Source organism: Pieris brassicae, chromosome 13 (assembly GCF_905147105.1).
Source record: "Pieris brassicae chromosome 13, ilPieBrab1.1, whole genome shotgun sequence".
Lineage (NCBI taxonomy): Eukaryota > Metazoa > Arthropoda > Insecta > Lepidoptera > Pieridae > Pieris > Pieris brassicae.
The window spans coordinates 4,778,578-4,798,133 of NC_059677.1; the positions used below are offsets into that span (position 1 = coordinate 4,778,578).

Genomic DNA, 19,556 nt, shown 5'->3' on the forward strand with positions numbered 1-19,556 from the left:
GGAGGCAAACGGGCAACGGCTCATCTGATACATAGACACTCACATTGCCAGAAGGCTCGCAATTGCGTTGCCGACCTTTCGGGAATTGGTACAGTGGGCAGATGGTTCCACAGTGGTGGTGCGCAAAAACTGCTTTAGAAAACGCTCAGTTTAATAAGAATAAATGTATGAGTATTCTGCATTTAAACTTAATGCAATTCGATATCAATATTTTAATATCTGTACGAGCCAGGGCTGTACATTTTGCTCACTCAGGCTTTCTTAGTTTTATAAGCGTGATGATCCCTATGTACGCGCCAAGGCTCGCACATTTTGCTCATTTAGAAGCATGACGATTTCCTATGTTTGTACGTGCCACGGCTGTACATTTCGATCACTTATAAGCGTGACGATTTCCTAAATCATGGGAGTTACGCCCCGAGAGCATAGCCAGACGTAAGCACTATCTTTGACTGTAAAATTGCATTCATTCAGCACGTCATTATTTCGCTAAATTCTATTGTAATACGCGAGTGGTTTATATGTGTCTTAATAACTGTGTATAACATGTATTTTTGCACTACTTGCCTATCTTATGTAATTTAATACATTTTTTTTCTTCACAGTGGTTGCCTGGAAGAGTAAAGTATAGTAAAACTATAAATATAAATGATAAGTAGTGGCGAAATTTTTCTAATTTTACTATAAACTTACACACAAATCTTCCAAGACTTCTTTCCTTATGCTGTAAATTTTTACTATTATTATTCTCAAATCAAACGCGTAGAACAGACGAGAAGAACTGGCAATAAAGTCTTCGCCACTCTTTTTAATCGCCAAGTTTTGAGTTATCCCAAGGATTACCCACTTCACATCCCCCAAGGACTGTCCACATCGTATCCCTAACATTCTTACTAACTACTGACGTGAGATTTATCTTAAATTATCGTGATGTATGTTTTTTTTACTTTTTACTTTTTATTTTTAATGTAGGAACTTTTTAGTTTAGTTTGTTTTTTTTCCTGTTTAGTATTATCTTAGTAACTGTGTAAAACATGTATTTTTGCACTACTTGCCTATCTTATGTAATTTAATACATTTTTATTTATTTTTGTCTTTACTCACAGTGGTTGCCTGGAAGAGATCGCTCGAAAGCGATAAGCCTGCCAGATGCCCTCCTTTTGATTTAATTATGTTAATTTTTTTATTTTCTGTAGTGTAACGAAGTGTTAATAAATAAAATAAATATAACGCTGTCATAAGATTAAATACTGTTTTGATAAGAACACTTTCATAACGTGAAGTAGCTAATAACTATCTGTTGAAGCTATTTAATAAAACAAATATTTGAACATTAATCTCGCCGTCATGACTTGCAGTTTTGATTTTAATTATCATTCGCTGTTTTAATTGGCAGCAGAGTTGGCCCAGTGGCTTCAGCGACCTCATCCCTGAGGTCATCGATTCTCAGCTGCACCAATGGACTTTCTTTCTATGTCTATCTTTTAACATTCGCTCGAACAGTGAACATGAGGCGACGTGTGTCAGGCACAGAAGGCTACTACTTGCCTATTAGATTGACAAATTATGAATCAGATACAGAAATCTGAGGCCCAGACCTAAAGAGGTTGTAGCGTCACAGATTTTTTTAATTTTACATAATTGACAGATGAAAAAGCCTTTACTATAAACTTGCTGTCCCAACGAACTTCGTTTCTCCTGAATATTATTTTTGTACTTAGCCTATCTCTTTAGCTACATCTTAATATATATAAATCTCCTGTCACAATGTTTGTCCGCGATGGACTCCTAAACTACTTACCCGATTTTAAATTAAATTGGCACACCGTGAGCAGTCTGGTCCAACTTAAGAGATAGGATAGCTTAGATTTTTAATTATAGTCGCAATTTTATTTTATTGCAAATTATTTGTCTATAATTAATTGACAGTCACAATTATCTGTTAATTCCAAAAGATCCTAACAGATGTCGATACTTTTCGACTGGATTGAGCAAGTAATCAATAGATGGCACTGCTATGGTAAACCGACAAACGTGTCATATAAGCTACAATTCAATATTATGATTACCACGTGTAAGTAGTAAACGAAATACCGTGAAATTCAATTATTTCTAATTTTCTTTCTCTTCTAATCTTTTTTAATTTTTGGTGTTAGCATAGCCAACGTGTTACTTAGACCGAAGTGTAAATGAAATTCAAATTATAGTGACGATAATACAGTGAAATTATTCTTTCGTGACACGGTATTAAGGCTAACTAAAACCACATTAAGGAGAAACGAATTTCGCGGGGGCAGCTAGTACTAACATATGGAAAATTTTGCTATCCCACAGAGACATTTCGCTTTTATTTATTAGGTTAGTTTCCATAAGAGTTCAGGGAAATAAAAAATTTGTTAAAGTTTTGCGCTTAGCAGCACAGAAGTCGTCTGTACCTGACACTCATCATCTTTCATTATCATATTCGAAAAAAAATATAATGATGTTTAGTTAACGTAAAATCTTTGATAAAAATTCTGGGTATAAGCGTGAAACAACAGTTTTTTTTATATAATCGTTAAAATTTTAAAACTATTTTGTCATCTATATAAATAAAAAAACGTAATATACGTATATGTTGTTAAGCGTAGATGACTTTAACAATTATAAAGAAATATTCCTTTAATTGCTTACACAAGAAAATTGTTGTTTCACGCTTATGCCCAGAATTTTTATCAAATATTTTACGTAACTAAATACCATTTTTTATTCTAATATGACGATGAAAGATGGAAGATGGCGTATGTCAGGCACGGACGCAAAATTCGTTTACTCGAGTAATTTTTTAATCTCTTGAACTCTTGAGAAATATTATGGAGAGAAAATCTGCGCGGTAACACCTAAAAAAGACATAGCAGTGTTCCATGTCTTGATATGTAGCTACTAACACTGTAGGCTAAGCAAAAGAAAAATCAAAAGGAAGTTGGGCTAGGCATAGGAGACACACTCATTGAGTCTCAGGCCGGTTTTCTCACGATTGTATTAAAAGTGTTAATTTTGTATAAAGATAGAAAAGCTAACCTTTTTATTTAGATAGGGGGCAAACACGCTATGGGACGCCAAAAAAGATAGTAATCAGCCCAAGTACTCCCGTATTAGTGGGTGGCCGGCCCTTGGGGGAGGAGTAGGCTCTCTTTAAACAGTTGCTCTGTTAAAAGTAACAGCAAAACATCTCCATACAAACCTCCTTAGCCAAGTCATCTTCCTTCTCTTCTGCTAGTGTCAGTCTTCTTTGGAATCCAACTTCTAAATCTCTCCATGCTGCCTCGGCTCTCTCCAGTAGTTCCACTCTCTCCGCTTCCCGTTTCGCGAGTCTTGCCGCTCGTTTCCTTAACTCTCCTGTTGCTGCATCCAAATCTGTTAATCTTTTTATACAGGCCGAGTCCATGCAACATGGCTGAAAGAAAAAAATACGATCAAGAATTTGCTACGTATAATCTGTGTATGTATATATTTTACAAGGTATTTGTGTTTGTAAATAAGTCAAAAACTACTAACTACAGTCACTGGAAATTTTACCAGGCTATATTTATGTTTCAAAATCATCAATGAAAAACGTGTTATATATATATAATAAATAAAGACGTTAACAGGAATAAACAGGCAGGAGGCTCACCTCCCAAGTGATATCAATACTCACATTGCTAGAAGGTAAGCAAGAACGTTGCTGGCCTTTTAACAATTGGTACACTCATTGAAGGATCCTAAGTCGAATTATTACGGAAATACATCAGTGGGCAGCTGGTTCCACATAATGCCACTGCGCAGCAAAAAAATCTTTAAAAAATGCTCTTTTTTGATACGGGGTTTTGTATTCTGCCTCGATGTCCTATGATAACACTTAGCAAGTATTTCTGATCTGATCATTAAACACAAATTTTTTACATGGTCTTGCCAACGCTCAGGACACTGATTCATTGGCACATGAGAAAAATAGAAGATTTAAAGTGACAAGCACTTGTAAACAACACGAAAAGAGATAAATACTGAAGGAAAATTGATTTCAACATGTGAGGGAAGCGACTATGGATATCTAGATCTAGTATGTTTATCAGAATGCTCTGGATATTTTGGAGTGATTTTGAGCCAAAACAGGTTCTTGTGTTAGGGACAAATGGAATGATAGAAGCCCTAGGGTTTCTATCAGGTAGCTTGAGGCAATCTACCTGATTCATATATTTTAAATGCAAACTATGTGTCAATTAATGTTATACGATTCTCCTATGGCAACACATGCAACGTTCTACGGGTTTCGTACGAGCTCTTTTTTCGAACCACTGGAGAAAAGTAGACGCGACAATGATCTTTTGTTAACCTTCGAGTCACAACATATCTATCATATAATGTGGCCTTCATACAACTGTACCGTATCCTAATAACGATAATATAAAATTGTTTGATGTTTCGGGATCCTTTAATGTTTCTCAAGACTTGATTAACATACCTCAATTTTACTTATAATATCTTTTTGCGGCTTCTTCTTCGGTTGATGACGCGCACAGGGATTTTCCATATGCATCACGATTTTTGTCTCCACGGGTAGCCTCACCACGGGCCCGATAACAGCTGGACCCATAATATTCTTGCTACATCCTCCTTCTTGTGAATCTCTTGACTTGAAAGACACCTTTGTACTTTTCATCTCCCTAGATCGTTTCTCTCGATGTATAAAGCTGAAAACAATAGAGATCGCATTTAAGTCATAAGTTTGTGAAGTAAGATTTTGAAAATATCAACAACACAAAGTATGTTTAATAATCCGAAAAAACATCAAGTAGACTTAGTTACAAAAGTTTTAAAAAATATTCATAATTCATTCAAACAGGTGTTTCTAGTTATTGTTCTGATTTGAGCTCTTTATTTTAGGGTTCTTCTATCTTCTATGGTTCTATCTTTAGTTTTGGGATCCATTCATATTTATTACAATTACATTCAATAGCACATCTAACCAGGAATACTAACCTCTAAGCCTCTTTGTGCATCTTTGCATATGCGAGCGGTATGGCCCGCCCTTTTGTTTCGTTTAAGTATAAGTTTCTTTTTGTAAATACATTGATCTATCTTGTCTTAAGTCGTTTAAAAATACAGACTACAAATTATGCAATATGGAAAGTTACTTGAGTATCAATTTGCTTAGTCATCGCTATTATTTGTTAAATGATGCGGGTCTTAGATCTAGACCGCTCTTGACTTAATTTCAATAATTTGCTTTAGTTTAATCTAAGTGCATATTTTTCTTATCGCCCCTATATCATCGTGGTCACGGGTCTGTCTAAAGATTTTTAAAAAATGTGTGGCGAGGATAACTTAACATTAGCTTAAATCAAGTGTTAGCAAGCACACTTGAAGTCACCATACTGTGGCTGAGTGTGTCACCTGGACAAGGGAGCGTCATGACCTGGTATCGGTCATAGGGGCGGACCCCACTTTACCTGGTATTCTATTAAATATGCTAGGAAGTGAGGAGGCCTGGAGTGCAATGGTCTCCTTCTGTGAGCGTGTAATGCTGCAGAAGGAGGCTGTTGAGCGATTGAGAGAGAGGTCTGGGGATGACCGTAGACTGATCGGTGGTTCAAGGCTGGGGTCTCGATCTCGTATGACCCGGAATCGCAGGTCTTGATTGAGCTCTGTGTGTCGGATTTAAGCCCGGTTTCCTTGGGTAAAATGCCTGGCGAACCCCGAGGGCCCATCTTAAGGGTGAGTGGGAGGGGTCTCGCTACCCCTCTGAATAACAGAGGGATTTGAGTGTAGACCCAGCCCCACAGTCCCCCCAGCGTCAAGCTTGATAACCTTGGCGCGGGCCTGCGCAAGCGCATTTTCACCTTATACAAAAAAAGCACACTTGAAGTCAAAATGATCCCTTTAGTTTTTTCTACAATTTTGTAATTTAACATTCTCGTTTTCGATAATGTCCAATAGTGTCAGGAACTAGTAAGTCAAGTAACTTTTAATACAGCGTCGCAACCCCTATATATGTTAATTATAAGCTCATGTATAAGACGATTTAACCCAATTTATGTATCTGTTTCGTTAGTAGTTATCAGTACCTAACACACGCTGTCGACTTTTTGGGTTTATCTAATGTAATCTTCACCATTCGTACGAATACATAGAAAGAAAATTCTACTTCACTAGACCAACACTGCCAATGTGTTAAATTGAGCTGTGTACTTTGGTTATTTTTGAAGAGCAAGAGCGGCTTATAATTGAACTACCTGGTCTGTTATTAGATAGTCTAATGTTATACGCATGCGGTGTTATACGCATTTTTCTCCTAAACAAGGCCGCTATGATTACATTATACAAACCAGAGGTTTTCTAATGTAACAGATCATGATTTGGATTATATTTTTCTAAAAATAAATTAATTTAAAAAATAATCAAATTAGTATGCTATGTACAAATAAAATTCTGAAGAAATATTTAAGTTACAATATAATATCTAATTAACATATACTGTATCTAATTATAGAAGAAAACACACTCCACGCCTTTAAAACTGTTAGGGATGATTTTATAGCCCATATGTCTCGATTTAAATGGTCACGTGGTTTTGATACGAAATATTCAATTTTTCACATGGCAATCATTCTAATAAAACACAAAAATGATTTAATTAACACACCAGCGACGCTGTAAAAAGTCTCGCATTGCGACACACTACTTTTTCATACAAATTGGTTAAAGTTGTGCTCTTCAGGTATGCAAGATTAGTTTTTGGTTCGACACAAACGTTCAGAAACGTCGACGTTATATAACGTCACAAAGGATTATACCATTTACCATAACTTAAAAAACAACGTCAAAACACAACGTCAAAACACGACGACATTAATGAACGCTGCGCCGCATACACGTTGACGTACATAAACGTTGCGTTACTAAAGTGAATTATGTTTGTCCTATCACGTAGACGTTTATGAACGTTGCGGCGCAACCAATATTTTAATTTTACACATCAAAGAACTACGTCTTACCAAGGTGACGCTCATAGAAGTTGCGTAACATTATATACATGTTAATTGTAACTTAACATTACGTATGTCTGACATGAACTTATTATAGGTGGCAACATCTAGAGGTTTCATTCTTATCCGACCGTGTCTATTTGAAACTTCTACCAGTTGTGGGTGATTTAGAGTTGTCACCATTTGAACCGGTCACTTATCTTGCCAATTGGATAAATAAACTTTATTTTTTCGAGCCCAAAAATATTCATTCTTTTTTAATTTATTATTCATCACTTCTTTGTGGTTATCTTTTCTATTAGTTCCTAGAGTTCCAGCGGTATGTGTTTTTAAATACAACAGTTTTTGGGAAAGAGACACGGAATTGTAGTAATTGTCCATAACAAGAGACACTCCCTTTAATAAATAAGGTCTATATGGGTAATGCGTATAAGTTGTATTACGAGTTTTCCATCTTTTTTCTTCTCTCGTTATCACTCTCATCCTCTTTTCTTACATATACATAAATATATTGAAAACGTATCCTTCAGATGAAGTTAATTCGTAAATAAATAAAAGCATCGATTCATTCTCGTTCTGATTTATAACATTCACGAAAATTACTTGTTACAGCATTAATGAATTAATTAATTTAATCATTACATTTAGCATGTCGCTCGGAAACACATAGGCATCTCAAAATCTGTTCAAACCTTCACGCAGACATAATATAATAAAAAATCAGATGATAATAAGGGATCAGTATATGTAAAGAGTTTTTTTTTTCCTTTTTGGGAATAAATGTCCCATTAGTAAACATAGGCCCAAAAACTGTTTGATTTCTTCAGAATCTGTATCTTTATCGGTAATTGCGTGAATTTCTTGTTGTGGAGCAAAGTGCCCTTCCATATTTATTAGTAGAGGTAACTACGTGCTCTATAATATGTATAGGAAATATTTTATCGAAAACATCTCATCAACGACTGAAGCATTTGGGTGAAGGTCAAATTGGTAATCTGTAAAAGTACTGTCAATGTGAAATATCGGTATATCTGCTAAAGAGTGTTTCCAATTTTCTATTGGAGAAGGTGTCCTGTGCCGTTGTCGTCGTGGCTTATCTGTCAATCTAATCTTTAAATTTATTTTTGAATTTAAAAAGTTAATGTAACGCCAAATGGCGCCAAACGCTCTCTGCCACAATGCATTATATTAGAAAAGGCCACAGACTATTGCAATTACGCGCCTTTTCATAATTAAACTCCTTGGTGATGCAATCTTCTAGGAATTCAGAATCAATCGTAATAAATATAACAAATATAGGATTGTATTTTTATTCATACTCTATAAATAGAGTACGAACACAGAGTATTGTTCTTATTAAATTGTTAGTTCGTTATTCAAATATTGTATGATTCAATGATATAGATTAAATATTTATAGACTTCTATAAGAAATAATAACAAATCAAATTACAATTTAGTTTAAGGCAAGACGATTTTAATCAGTAATATATTTATTAAGCCACTAGATGTATCCTTTTCATGAATCGAGCAACTTTTTAAGTCGCAATTACAGTTTATAATTTGTACTCGATAAAAATAGTTCACGTCATTACCGTGACATATAAGGACTCGGTGGAACCAGAGACAAGTAGAACTTGATCTGTTTCTTTTATGCGCACGATGACCAGCCTCTTTTGCTTCTTACGTTTAATTATGTCATTATGAGGATTATCTAAAAATAAACTCGTAATATGACAAAAAGCCGAGTGGTTTTTGTTGCACAGAATAAAAGGCAAAACATTTTTTTTTAATACATGTGTCTTGATACACGATCTAGCCTAACTTAAGGAGATGTAACATAAACATTCTCTAAAGAGAGGACACTCGTTGTTGTGTTATATTTTAAAAGCAACCCGAGTAAAAGAGAAATATAAAAAAAAGTTCAGAGGCTGTTAATGAAAACAATTTTCCACTCGTTTTATGATCCTTATACGTAGTACTCGAGGTGTTAACGAGAAGCAAAACATTATGAATAGCCGGGAATCCCCATTTATACGCATAAATAATAAACCAATATTTACCATAAACAAGCCTATGTATTGAAAGCGGTTTGTTGGTCCAGTTCGATTACCCCAGAAATTCAATACAGTGTCGACAATAAGTTTTGGAATCATATCCATACTAGAAAACAATTTTTTACCGGATTAAAGCTATTTGTATTATTATAAACTTATAATTATTTTACATAATTTTAAATTTAAATTTTTTCGACGTTTCGCGTGCTTTACAGCATGCGTGGTCACGGTGACTGAAGACAAAAGGTGTTGAATGTCAAAAGTATCATAGCTGTAGAGAAAGTTGTGTTATCTGTATTTATTTCCCCGGAGTTGGTATCGACTAAAAGATGACGGGGTCATACAATAATACAAATAGCTTTAATCCGGTAAAAAAAATGTCTTCTTTCAATGTGTAAAAGCTATGTTAACCAAAGGCAATACTATATCCATACTAATATTACAATTTTATTTTTTGTAGTTCTTCTGTTATACAAATATTGTAGCCGAACAAGTAAGATATGACACACACACCAACACACCCCCACATACACTGAGTAAACACCAACACACCCTCACATACACAGAGTCACCATCACTTTACCATAATAAAGATAGTGAGCTATACTATCTACACAACTAACTAAATAACAATTTTAATTTGATGTTACATAAATATTAGTAAAATTGTTATTTAGTTAGCGGCTAAATTTCGACACGACAGAGCGTTTTTGCTGCTCACCACCACTATGTGGAACCAGCTGCCCACTGAAGTATTTCCGAACAAATTTGACTTCGGGCCCTTCAAAAAAAGAGCCCTCCGGCATTAAAAGGGCGGCTGTATCACTGAACGCACTTGCGAACTTCCTGGTGATGCGTGATGGTGTTCACACCTTGTATGTAGATTGTGTTGGTGTTGCGTGATAGTGTATTCACTGTGTATGTGGGGATGGGTGGGTCTATGGGTGCAACTTTTTAGTCCGGGATATAGCGTAGCAAATACAAAAGTCATAGTAAGCCGACTGATGTTGACATCAGTAGTTGATGTTATATGAATAATAAGTAAAAAAAAGCGTTATTTTATAGTACTTCTATATAAGTTCCATTTCACATACCATATATAATTTCGTAAACCGCATTTTGTTCATATATATATATATGTATATATATATATATATATAAAATAAACAAAACAACAACATAAAATGTTTTCGTTAACGTTTGGTTAACCTACGATACTGAGATCTCGAGATTATCGTTCAATTGTCACTGTATCTGTATCTTTACTGCGTCATCTGACAGTATTTACACCGCTACGCACGTAGCTGATTGTACTTTTAATTATTAAATCAATAACCTAGTTAAATTTCATCCGGCGTTCCAGAACTTTATTTTATTTTGTTTTTTACAATATCAAGCCAACAGCTGACGCATGATCCCCCCCTCCACGATGCACCTGACGTTTTGTTTTCAGTTCAGTATGATGTCAACTATCCATGAAAAAAGTTTTAGCCGGCGTACTATTTTTTTTTACCACTTCCACAAACTGGCAACCCTACACCCCCCACCAGTGTGCGTCAACTGACGCCTGGTTAACTTATGAAACACTTAATATCTATGGAAAAATATAGCAATGGATCGGCGTATAAACATTACCTAATATGCAACGCTGCCTCCCGGACTAATAAGTGACCTGCTATAATGAGCAGTGTTGGCCTAGTGGCTTCAATGTGCGACTTTCAGCCCCGGCTGTGCACCAATGGATTGTCTTTATATGTGCTCATTTAACACTCGCTCGAACGGTGAAGGAAACCGGCTTGCCGTAGACCCAAACAGTCGAAGGCGTGCGTCAGGCACAGAAGGCTGATCACCTACTTACCTATTAGATTAACAAATGATCATGAAACAGATACAGAAATCTGAGGCCCAGACCTTCTTTTTTTATAAAATAGGGGGCAAACGGGCAGGAGGCTCATCTGATGTTAAGTGATACCGCCGCCCATGGACACTCTCAATGCCAGAGGGCTCGCGAGTGCGTTGCCGGCCTTTTAAGAATTTGTACGCTCTTTTCTTGAAGGACCCTAAGTCGAATTGGTTCGGAAATACTTCAGTGGGCAGCTGGTTCCACATAGGGGTGGTGCGTGGCAAAAATTGCCTTGAAAAACACTCAGTCGTGGAACGGCGGACGTCGAGGTGATACGGGTGGAATTTTGTATTCTGCCTCGACGTCCGATGATGAAACTCAGCTGCAGGTATTAATCCGAACAACTCCTCTGAACACTCTCCATGGTAAATGCGGTAGAAGATGCAGAGTGACCCCACATCTCTACGCAACGCCAAAGGATCGAGCCGCTCGGAGAGGGATTGGTCATCGACGATTCGAACCGCTCTTCGTTGGATACGGTCAAGTGGAAGGAGATGGTACTGGGGAGCCCCTGCCCAGAGGTGAGAACAGTATTACATGTGGGGCCGTATTTGCGCTTTATAGAGTTGCAAGCGGTGGCCCGGAGTGAAGTACCGTCTCGCCTTGCTGAGCACACCAAGCTTTTTGGAGGCTAATTTAGCCTTTCCCTCCAAATGACCGCGAAACTGAACGTCGTTCGATATGTCAACGCCAAGTATTCCGATGCTGGCTGTGGCTTCAAGAAGAGTTTTTTCGAAAAGAGGAGTAGCGACAAAGGGTATTTTTTTCGCGGAAAACGCGCAAACTTGTGTCTTCTTGGGGTTCGATCGGCCAGAAAGCTGGAAATCCAGTCGCATAATTTCTCGGGAAGCCCGTAGGCTGGAAGCTTCGAGAGCAGTGCTCTGTGCCACACCCGATTGAAGGCTTTCGCTATGTCCAAAGTAACCGCTAGCGCCTCCCCCTTGGACTCAATTGCCTCTGCCCATCTATGTGTAAGGTATACTAGAAGGTCACCAGCCGAACGACCACGATGAAAGCCGTACTGATAATCGCTAATTAGCTGGTGGCCCTCTAGATACCTCAAGAGCTGGCCATTAATAATGGATTCCATTATTTTGGAGAACAAGGAGGTTATAGCTATTGGACGATAGTTGGACGGATCAGAGCGATCGCCTTTTTTAGGGATCGGATGTATCGAAGCGGTCTTCCAGCACTTCGGGACAGTGCCGAGCGAGTACAGGTACCGGAATAGGCGCGTCAGGACCGGAGCCAACTCAGAAGCACAAGTACGCAGCACAATTGGAGGGATACCATCCGCCCCGACTTATGAATGTCTAAGGAAGACAGTGCCTTGCGAACAGCACGTTGCCGGAATGTGATTTCCGGCATTGAATAATCACACCGCGAAATCGTCGGTGGTGATCCCCCTCGGTCATCCAAAGTCAAGTTGGACGCGAAGAGACAGCCCAAGAGGTCGGCCTTCTCCTTCGCAGTGTGGGCGAGCGAGTCATCCTACCTGTGCAGCGGTGGAATGGATGGCTGACAAAAATTACCTTGTACAGCTTTGGCGAGAGACCAGAAGGCTCGAGTCCCCGAAGGAAGTTGGGCCAATCTCTCGCCAAATCTGGCGATGTGCTCTGACTTTGCCTTAGCGATTTCCCGTTTGAAGGACCTGCAGGCTGAGTTATATGCTTTTTTATGTTCGCTGGTATTAGCATCACGAGATATTGCCGCTTCCGCCCATACATTAAAGCATTCTCGCTTTCGACGCGATGCTGCCTTGCAAGAACGCTTAAACCAGGGCTGTGATTTGCCACCGATCGGCACCGCAGAAAATGGAATAAAGAGTTCCATGCCCTGCAGAACCACTTCGGCGACAGAGGCAGCGACGGAATCTGGAGCTTCCGACAAAAAACACATAGGCCCCCAAGGGCAGGACGCAAAGAAAGAATGCATCCCATCCCAATCTGCTGACCGATAGTGCCAAATACGGCGACCTCCCGAAAAACGGGGCTGAGGAGGGCGCGTAGTAGGCACAGTACTCCGGACCACACAATGATCCGATGAACCCAATGGCGGGTCAACAGAGACTTGATAGGTCTCCGGATGTGAGGTCAGCAGAAGGTCCAACAAAAAGGGTTCATGACCATCCACATCTGGTATTCGCGTAATCGCAGGGACCATTTGTGACAGGTCGTAAGCTCGTAAGCAAAGTCGTGAAAGGATCTTCCCGCGTGATCGGTGGTTTCCGAGCCAAGCCAATCGGCATGGTGAGCGTTAAAATCGCCAAGTATCACAATTTCAGCGGTAGGAACCCCTTTGAGCAGGGAATCTGTAGCCATTTGGATGTGCTCAATGAGTCGGTCAGTTTCGGTATTTCCGCTATGGGACCTATACAGGCATGCGTAGAATCGCGGATGGTCATCGCAGTCTACGCGCAGCCAGAGGCTAGATAGGTCCCTTCCTTCAAGCGACCCGAGGCGACGAGAACAGATATCCTCTCTGACGTACACGCAAACTCCCGCCCGCGGCACAAATGAATGTTCCAATTTGTACCCCGGGTAGGAGAGGTAGGAAGTATCAGCCGGGGAGGATATCTGAGTCTCAGTAAGGAAGAATAAGGCCGGCTTCGCAGTTTCGGGGTGAAAGTGAACCGCGTTAAGATTAGAGTTGAGCCCCCTAACATTGGTAAAGTCCACTGAGAGCGTGGAAGGGGATGCCTTCGGTAAATTCTTCCGTTTGCCCCGAGATCGAAACCTATAGTTTTTTGCGCAGTTTTTGCCCACCCCAGAATACGAAGGGCAGCCTGTACATCCACCACCGAATACTGATTGTTCCGATGATGGACGCTCAGAGGGGGATTCTCCACAGCGGAAACGTGTGGTACCCCCCTGGGGTAATCTCTGTTTAAACTGCATCTTCATATTCTGGGGGGGGGATTGATGGGCTCTGGGAGTCTCATTTACCGCACGAAACGCGAGTACAATAAGATGAACCTATTGCATCACTTCACGCCAGTTTTCTGTGAGACAGTGGTACTGCCCCGGTCGTGCCTGCCCGTTTGCATGGCACTCCCACTAGGAAGGGGGTTGACTGACTGCACTGGTGCAATAACCTCTGTCACAGGTTATTTCACCAGTGGGCGATGGGGTCGTCACGTCCCGACGCCTGCAAAAAACCTAAAAAGGTTGTAGCCCCATTGATTCATTAATTATTATGTCTATTATGTCACATTAAAAATGGACGGTTTTAGACATACAGGAGAGACACGAGTCATATTTCACGCTCCAGTCTCTAAATTACCCAAAGATTATCAACAATAATTTATCTGTAACAGACCTGTATTATTAAAAACTTGTTAACCTACTTGATTAAACTGTCAACTCTGCCATGCCCAAGACGCTGCCACGCAAGTATTGCGCAAGCCAGATGTTGTTCCTCCGGTCCTTGTGCCATTAACATGTTCACATCATAGGATCCCTCTTCTAAATGCTGGTACGCTGATTGCATCGCATCCTGTAAGAGTGCTTCGTTTGTAAGTTTTGCGAGGAAGTGTTTAAGTGGTACAATCCTGACCTGATGTTCATCGCCAATAGATTTTTGTACGTGCGAAGGTTACAAATTAAATAATCTATCGAGACTTTACATAAAATGATAGACCAAATTTCAAGAAAGAAAACCTTTCATTTTATGGAGGCCGGCCAATGTCTTCAAACCTGACAAGATTTTTCTTTGATGTGGAATCTCGCTGTTTAGATTCGAACCTCTGCTTGGGCCGTCGCGGGGTGGTCAATCGCCTGAAGGGCAGGAAGCTCACTGGAGTGAGTCTAGAAAACTCCCGTTCTGGCCGGGCTACGCTCGCCAAAATAGCTGTGCTGTAAAGGCCGTTAAGGCCAACGTCGAGATTCCATTTAAAAAAAAGATTAAGTTCAGTTGTTACCCAGTTTCAAAGTGTACATTTAAGATATCTACAACAATTGTATTTTATTGTTGTTTTTGTTGTATTTTGAGTGGAGGAACCTTTGTTTCTTTAAATGAATAAAACGGAATTTCGTGTGTTAATAAAGTGAAAATAATATTGAAGGCTTGGCTTGATAAACACTATTCAAACTTTTAACCTTAGTTTGCGGCTTCCCAAACAAACAAATTGTTATGCGATAGTGACAATTAAACACTTAGTATAATATACTAAAATTGTTACCTTAAGGTTAACGGAAGTGTTAATTTCCATAACTTTTTTTATATTCCATAGTATTAGGGAGCTGAGTGATAAATCTTTTTTTGGCTTGAACGTGTCTCTTTCCGGGCACTCCATGACTGTCTAAAATCAATAAAACCTCTTTAGATCTCATATTTAATGAAACAATTATGTTATTACATATAAAGTTGTTATTTTTGTGTGTTGTGTATGTGTGTAGATGTAAGCTTCTATTGTAATGTCCGTTGGCACATCTTTATATAATAAATATATATAAAAACTGAATTTAATTGTCAATACCAAGGCGTAAAATGAAATTGGTTTTTATTTCTTCTGCGTCAGCGTAGTGCAATGTCGGATTGAGGCTACAAGATTGTGATTGTCCTTTTGGACTTACGAGAAGCGAACTAAAACCGCAAACTGGACGGGTAACAAAGTCTTTTCCTGTACCCTGTGATTGTCCTTTTGAACTCTCCCCGGACGTTTGTCACACAAACGTGACAGGACCTGGCGAGTAGCTGAGAAGTGGAGTAAAACTATAACTAGTACCCAAAAATTGGAAACTGTAAAACGGGGGACAGTACAAGATAAAAATAAAAGAAATCAATGGCGCTACAACCTTTTTAGGTCTTGGCCTCAGATTTCTGTATCTGTTTCATGATCATTTGTTAATCTAATAGACAAGTAGGTGATCAGCCTTCTGTGCCTGACGCACGCCGTCGACTTTTTTGTGTCTAAAGCAAGTCGGTTTCCTCACGATGTTTTCCTTCACCGTTCGAGCAAATGTTAAATGCGCACATAGAAAGCACATTGGTGCACAGCCGGAGATCGAACCTACGACCTCAGGGATGAGCGTCGCACGCTGAAACCACTAGGCCAACGATGACCACCTACTTGCCTATTCAATTTACAAATGATCATGAAAGAGATACATAAATCTGAGGTCCAGACCTAAAAAGGTTGTAGCGCCATTGATTTATTATTTTTACTCCAAAAGAGCAGTGTTGGCTTGACAGTGCTGAGAGTCCTTGAGACTATCGTTATATGCGCATTTAACATTCGCTTGAACAGTGAAGGAAAACTTCGTGAGATGACCGGCGTCCTTAACCCAAAAAGTCGACAGCGTGTGTCACACACAGGATAATCTACTAGCCTACAAATTATCATGATACAGAAATAAGTTCCTGACCTTAAAACGCTGTATCCGCCACTTATTTTTAATAACTCCAAAAGATTCTAGAAACGTAAGTGTTCATTATATGTAAATTGACAGATATGTAGCAATTATTGTTATTTACCAAAAAATCTTTCCAATGTATAGTAAAACTCCATGGAGATGTGCCAAGTCGTTTAAGAAACCCTATTATGTTTATTTTTTTATTTTGTGTTTGCTTGTTAAATTTACCTTGCCAGCTTGCTTGCTACTAATAATTGATGTGTACATGTGTGAAATTGTTGACGTCATATTTTCTCCTATATTTTCATGCATACCCGTTGTTTTAGAACTTATAAATAAATTATTATTTTCTTTACTCCTGCATAATTATTTACAGTGTACATCGCGGATGGCCGAATGGCTTCTTCAATACAAAGAATTCCCTCGTGTGTGTGCTGTGATATTGCGGGCTACTTGTTGAGGAAGTTCCATGGATCTGGTCTGGTTCCTTCGTGTCATTTTCACACACACATATATAACAAATTTATGAGACTGATTGTCATTGTGATGTGATGTGTGATGTTTGAGAACAAATTTATCAGACACACAGTACGTTTTTAAAAGCAAAGTGCCTTTATAGCGTTGGCGAATATTTGGACCATAGATTTAACACCGATTATAAATAATTTATCCTTGACATTATTTTATGTACTTATACATTGTAAAAAATTATATGACATTTGCATGCCTATTTTATGGCTGATTGTGCGGATATTTGTAATTGATCGATCTAACCACTGTACCACTATCTTAGCAAATAAACGATTATTATTATTATAATCATGAGATACCTGTTATTTAGCACAAATAATTTTGTCTAGAGTTCACAAGTTTCTATTTTTACATATTTCTATTAATGTATTGTATTGGCTTGAAGTCTGTCAATAATTTTCTTCTTTTTCTATTCACAGATTATAATGATTGGATCAAAAATTTGCACACTTTGTCAGTGTACTTTTTTGTGTTACTTACGGGTGGGTTTCATAATCTGGATATAATGGACTGGCTACGGGTTCCAACCACGAACCTGAGGTGGAAGTCTCAACTTTTGGATGAACCGAGCACACTCCAACTTGGTTAACGAAGCGGCACTCACGCGAGCAATACATAATAAATAGAATCTCTATTGAGACCACTGTTTGTACACTGGCTGTGTTCACAAGAGTTGCTTGCTGTATTGTTAGGAATAAGATCAAGGGAGGCATATATATATTTGTTTAATGTTTTTGAATTGAATTTGCAGCTTTTTTTCCAAGAAAAGGCAGAGCCTGGCGATTGAGCCTGATTGTGAAAGAGTGAGAAAGGGAGATCGAAAGAAATACATAAATTGGTTGATGTATTCGTTTAGTAGTTACATATTAGAACTTTAGATGACAATTCTTGTGCAGTAAATACAATTAACGCAGATCTACATACATGGAGTGATTATACATACACATGATCATCAATATACATTAATTACAATAATGTAATATAGTAATAATTGATTTAGAAAGAAGTTTCACTTCTGATATGTGTACAATCAAAACAATGCGTGCGTACAGCATTTTTTTTATTATATATAATCTGTATAGGTATTATTGTGTAGTTCTATCGCATTATTACTGTTAAGATTTTATAACAATGTGGAAATAAAATTATAATACAATTTCTATCTGTTGAAGATTTACAAGTTTCCCATTTTTATTTGATGGCAATGAGATTAAGCCAAGAAAAGTTTACGATATGATGCATAAACGCCGTTTTGTATATTTTGAAAAAACTATAATTGGTTTCGCTTTAATCAAATTTGTAACCGTCACCAGCAACACTGATTTTTAGTGATCCCAAACGGTCTGGCATATGTACCAAAAATGGTAGCAATTCACATCATTAAACTATCTACAATTAAGAGAAAATACATAAACTAGACAGTTTAGATTCCTTATATAATTTGTTTCTTATTATCCTAACTTCCTTCAGTACCGGATCAGAACACCTTCACAGGTCTTCTGCAACTTTTTCCAAATATCCCCTTCCATGGCTTTCTTTCTCCATTCGCGTCCTAACGTCTCTAGGGCGCCCTTCTACCCCTTGGTCTTTTCCATATTGTTGTCTTTGAAGTCCGCCATTTATCTGTGCATCTTGATAAATGCCTGGGCATGGTTATGGACATGGGCCGGCCAATTCCCACTTCTGCTTCAGGGCATAACTGTTGCTTTTTACTGTATGTATACTTCTTTCCATTTCTTTCTCGCATACTACTGGAAACAATAGGTATTAAGGCGTACTTACAGTTCGCGTCTGTACTTCGAGAGCAAACAACGTAAATGGCGAGAGAAAGTTGAGGTATTTGCTACCGCGGCTAATGAATGGACTGCCCAGTCAGTTATTAGATAGCCTAACGTTAGCTATCATAAAAAGTTTAAAAACTATTTTTATATGCATTTGTTAGCGGTAGTTGATTTAGTTCTTAGGGTAGGAAATTAAACACTTCAATGATGACTTAATTCACTATAATTTACTTCACTGATTTTACGTGAACTGTATAACCTCAAACTTGTACGAAGAAAAGGCCCGTGGGCATGTGTCACAACCTCTTTTATAATCACAACTCCCTCCTCCGACTCGACCATCCCACTTCGGGAAAATGGTCGAGTCAATTCGTAACAACTCGGAAACAACCGAACGAGTCAAATGAGTAACTATTGCACATGCGCACTTGTAGCAAGATTCTTAAGAATATGTTTCATAAAAATGTTTAGAATTTAATTAAATTAATATTAGAAGCTAACACATTTGTCTCATAAACAAGACATTTATACAAACGGCAGTGATTTTCTAATGTAACATTATTGCATTACATAACGTTTTTTTTTTTAATTATTCTGTCAACAAAATAAAAAGAGATTATAATTATGTTGCGCGTCATAAGGCGGTTCAAGGATATCAAAACATTGATTGATAGGCGATGTAGGAAACCTGTTCCCCACAAGAAATCATATTATATATACAGAATATGGGTGTATTGAATATAATTTAATTCTATTTGTTATTTAATTTAAATCAAATATTTCGTTAAATTACGTAGCAAAGTTAGTTGCTTATTAAATTTTGATGATCATAGGCAGTTTGTACCGCCACTAGGTATGTGGAACAAGCTGCCCACTGAAGTATTTTCGAATACGACTTAGGGTCCTTTAAGCGTACCAACTCTT

At 38.3% G+C, this 19,556-nt stretch overlaps 1 protein-coding gene across 5 annotated transcripts in view; it reads right to left on the reverse strand.

Moving 5' to 3' along the window:
- LOC123717912 (thyroid receptor-interacting protein 11-like) overlaps positions 1 to 17,250 on the reverse strand; it is a 34,533-nt gene extending 17,283 nt beyond the window's left edge. For 3 of the 5 annotated variants that reach the window (XM_045674180.1, XM_045674183.1, XM_045674184.1), the window contains exons 1-5: positions 17,151 to 17,250; positions 15,147 to 15,266; positions 14,313 to 14,461; positions 4,484 to 4,712; positions 3,224 to 3,436 (exon numbers count right to left, since the gene is read on the reverse strand). In XM_045674180.1, coding sequence (XP_045530136.1) covers positions 3,224 to 3,436; positions 4,484 to 4,712; positions 14,313 to 14,461; positions 15,147 to 15,260 — 705 coding nt within the window. In that variant the 5' untranslated portion in view covers positions 15,261 to 15,266; positions 17,151 to 17,250. Of the gene's footprint in view, positions 1 to 3,223; positions 3,437 to 4,483; positions 4,713 to 8,601; positions 8,721 to 14,308; positions 14,462 to 15,146; positions 15,267 to 17,150 lie in introns of those variants that run through there. The other 2 variants (XM_045674181.1, XM_045674182.1) reach the window with 2 other exon arrangements.
- Positions 17,251 to 19,556: the final 2,306 nt, after the last annotated feature.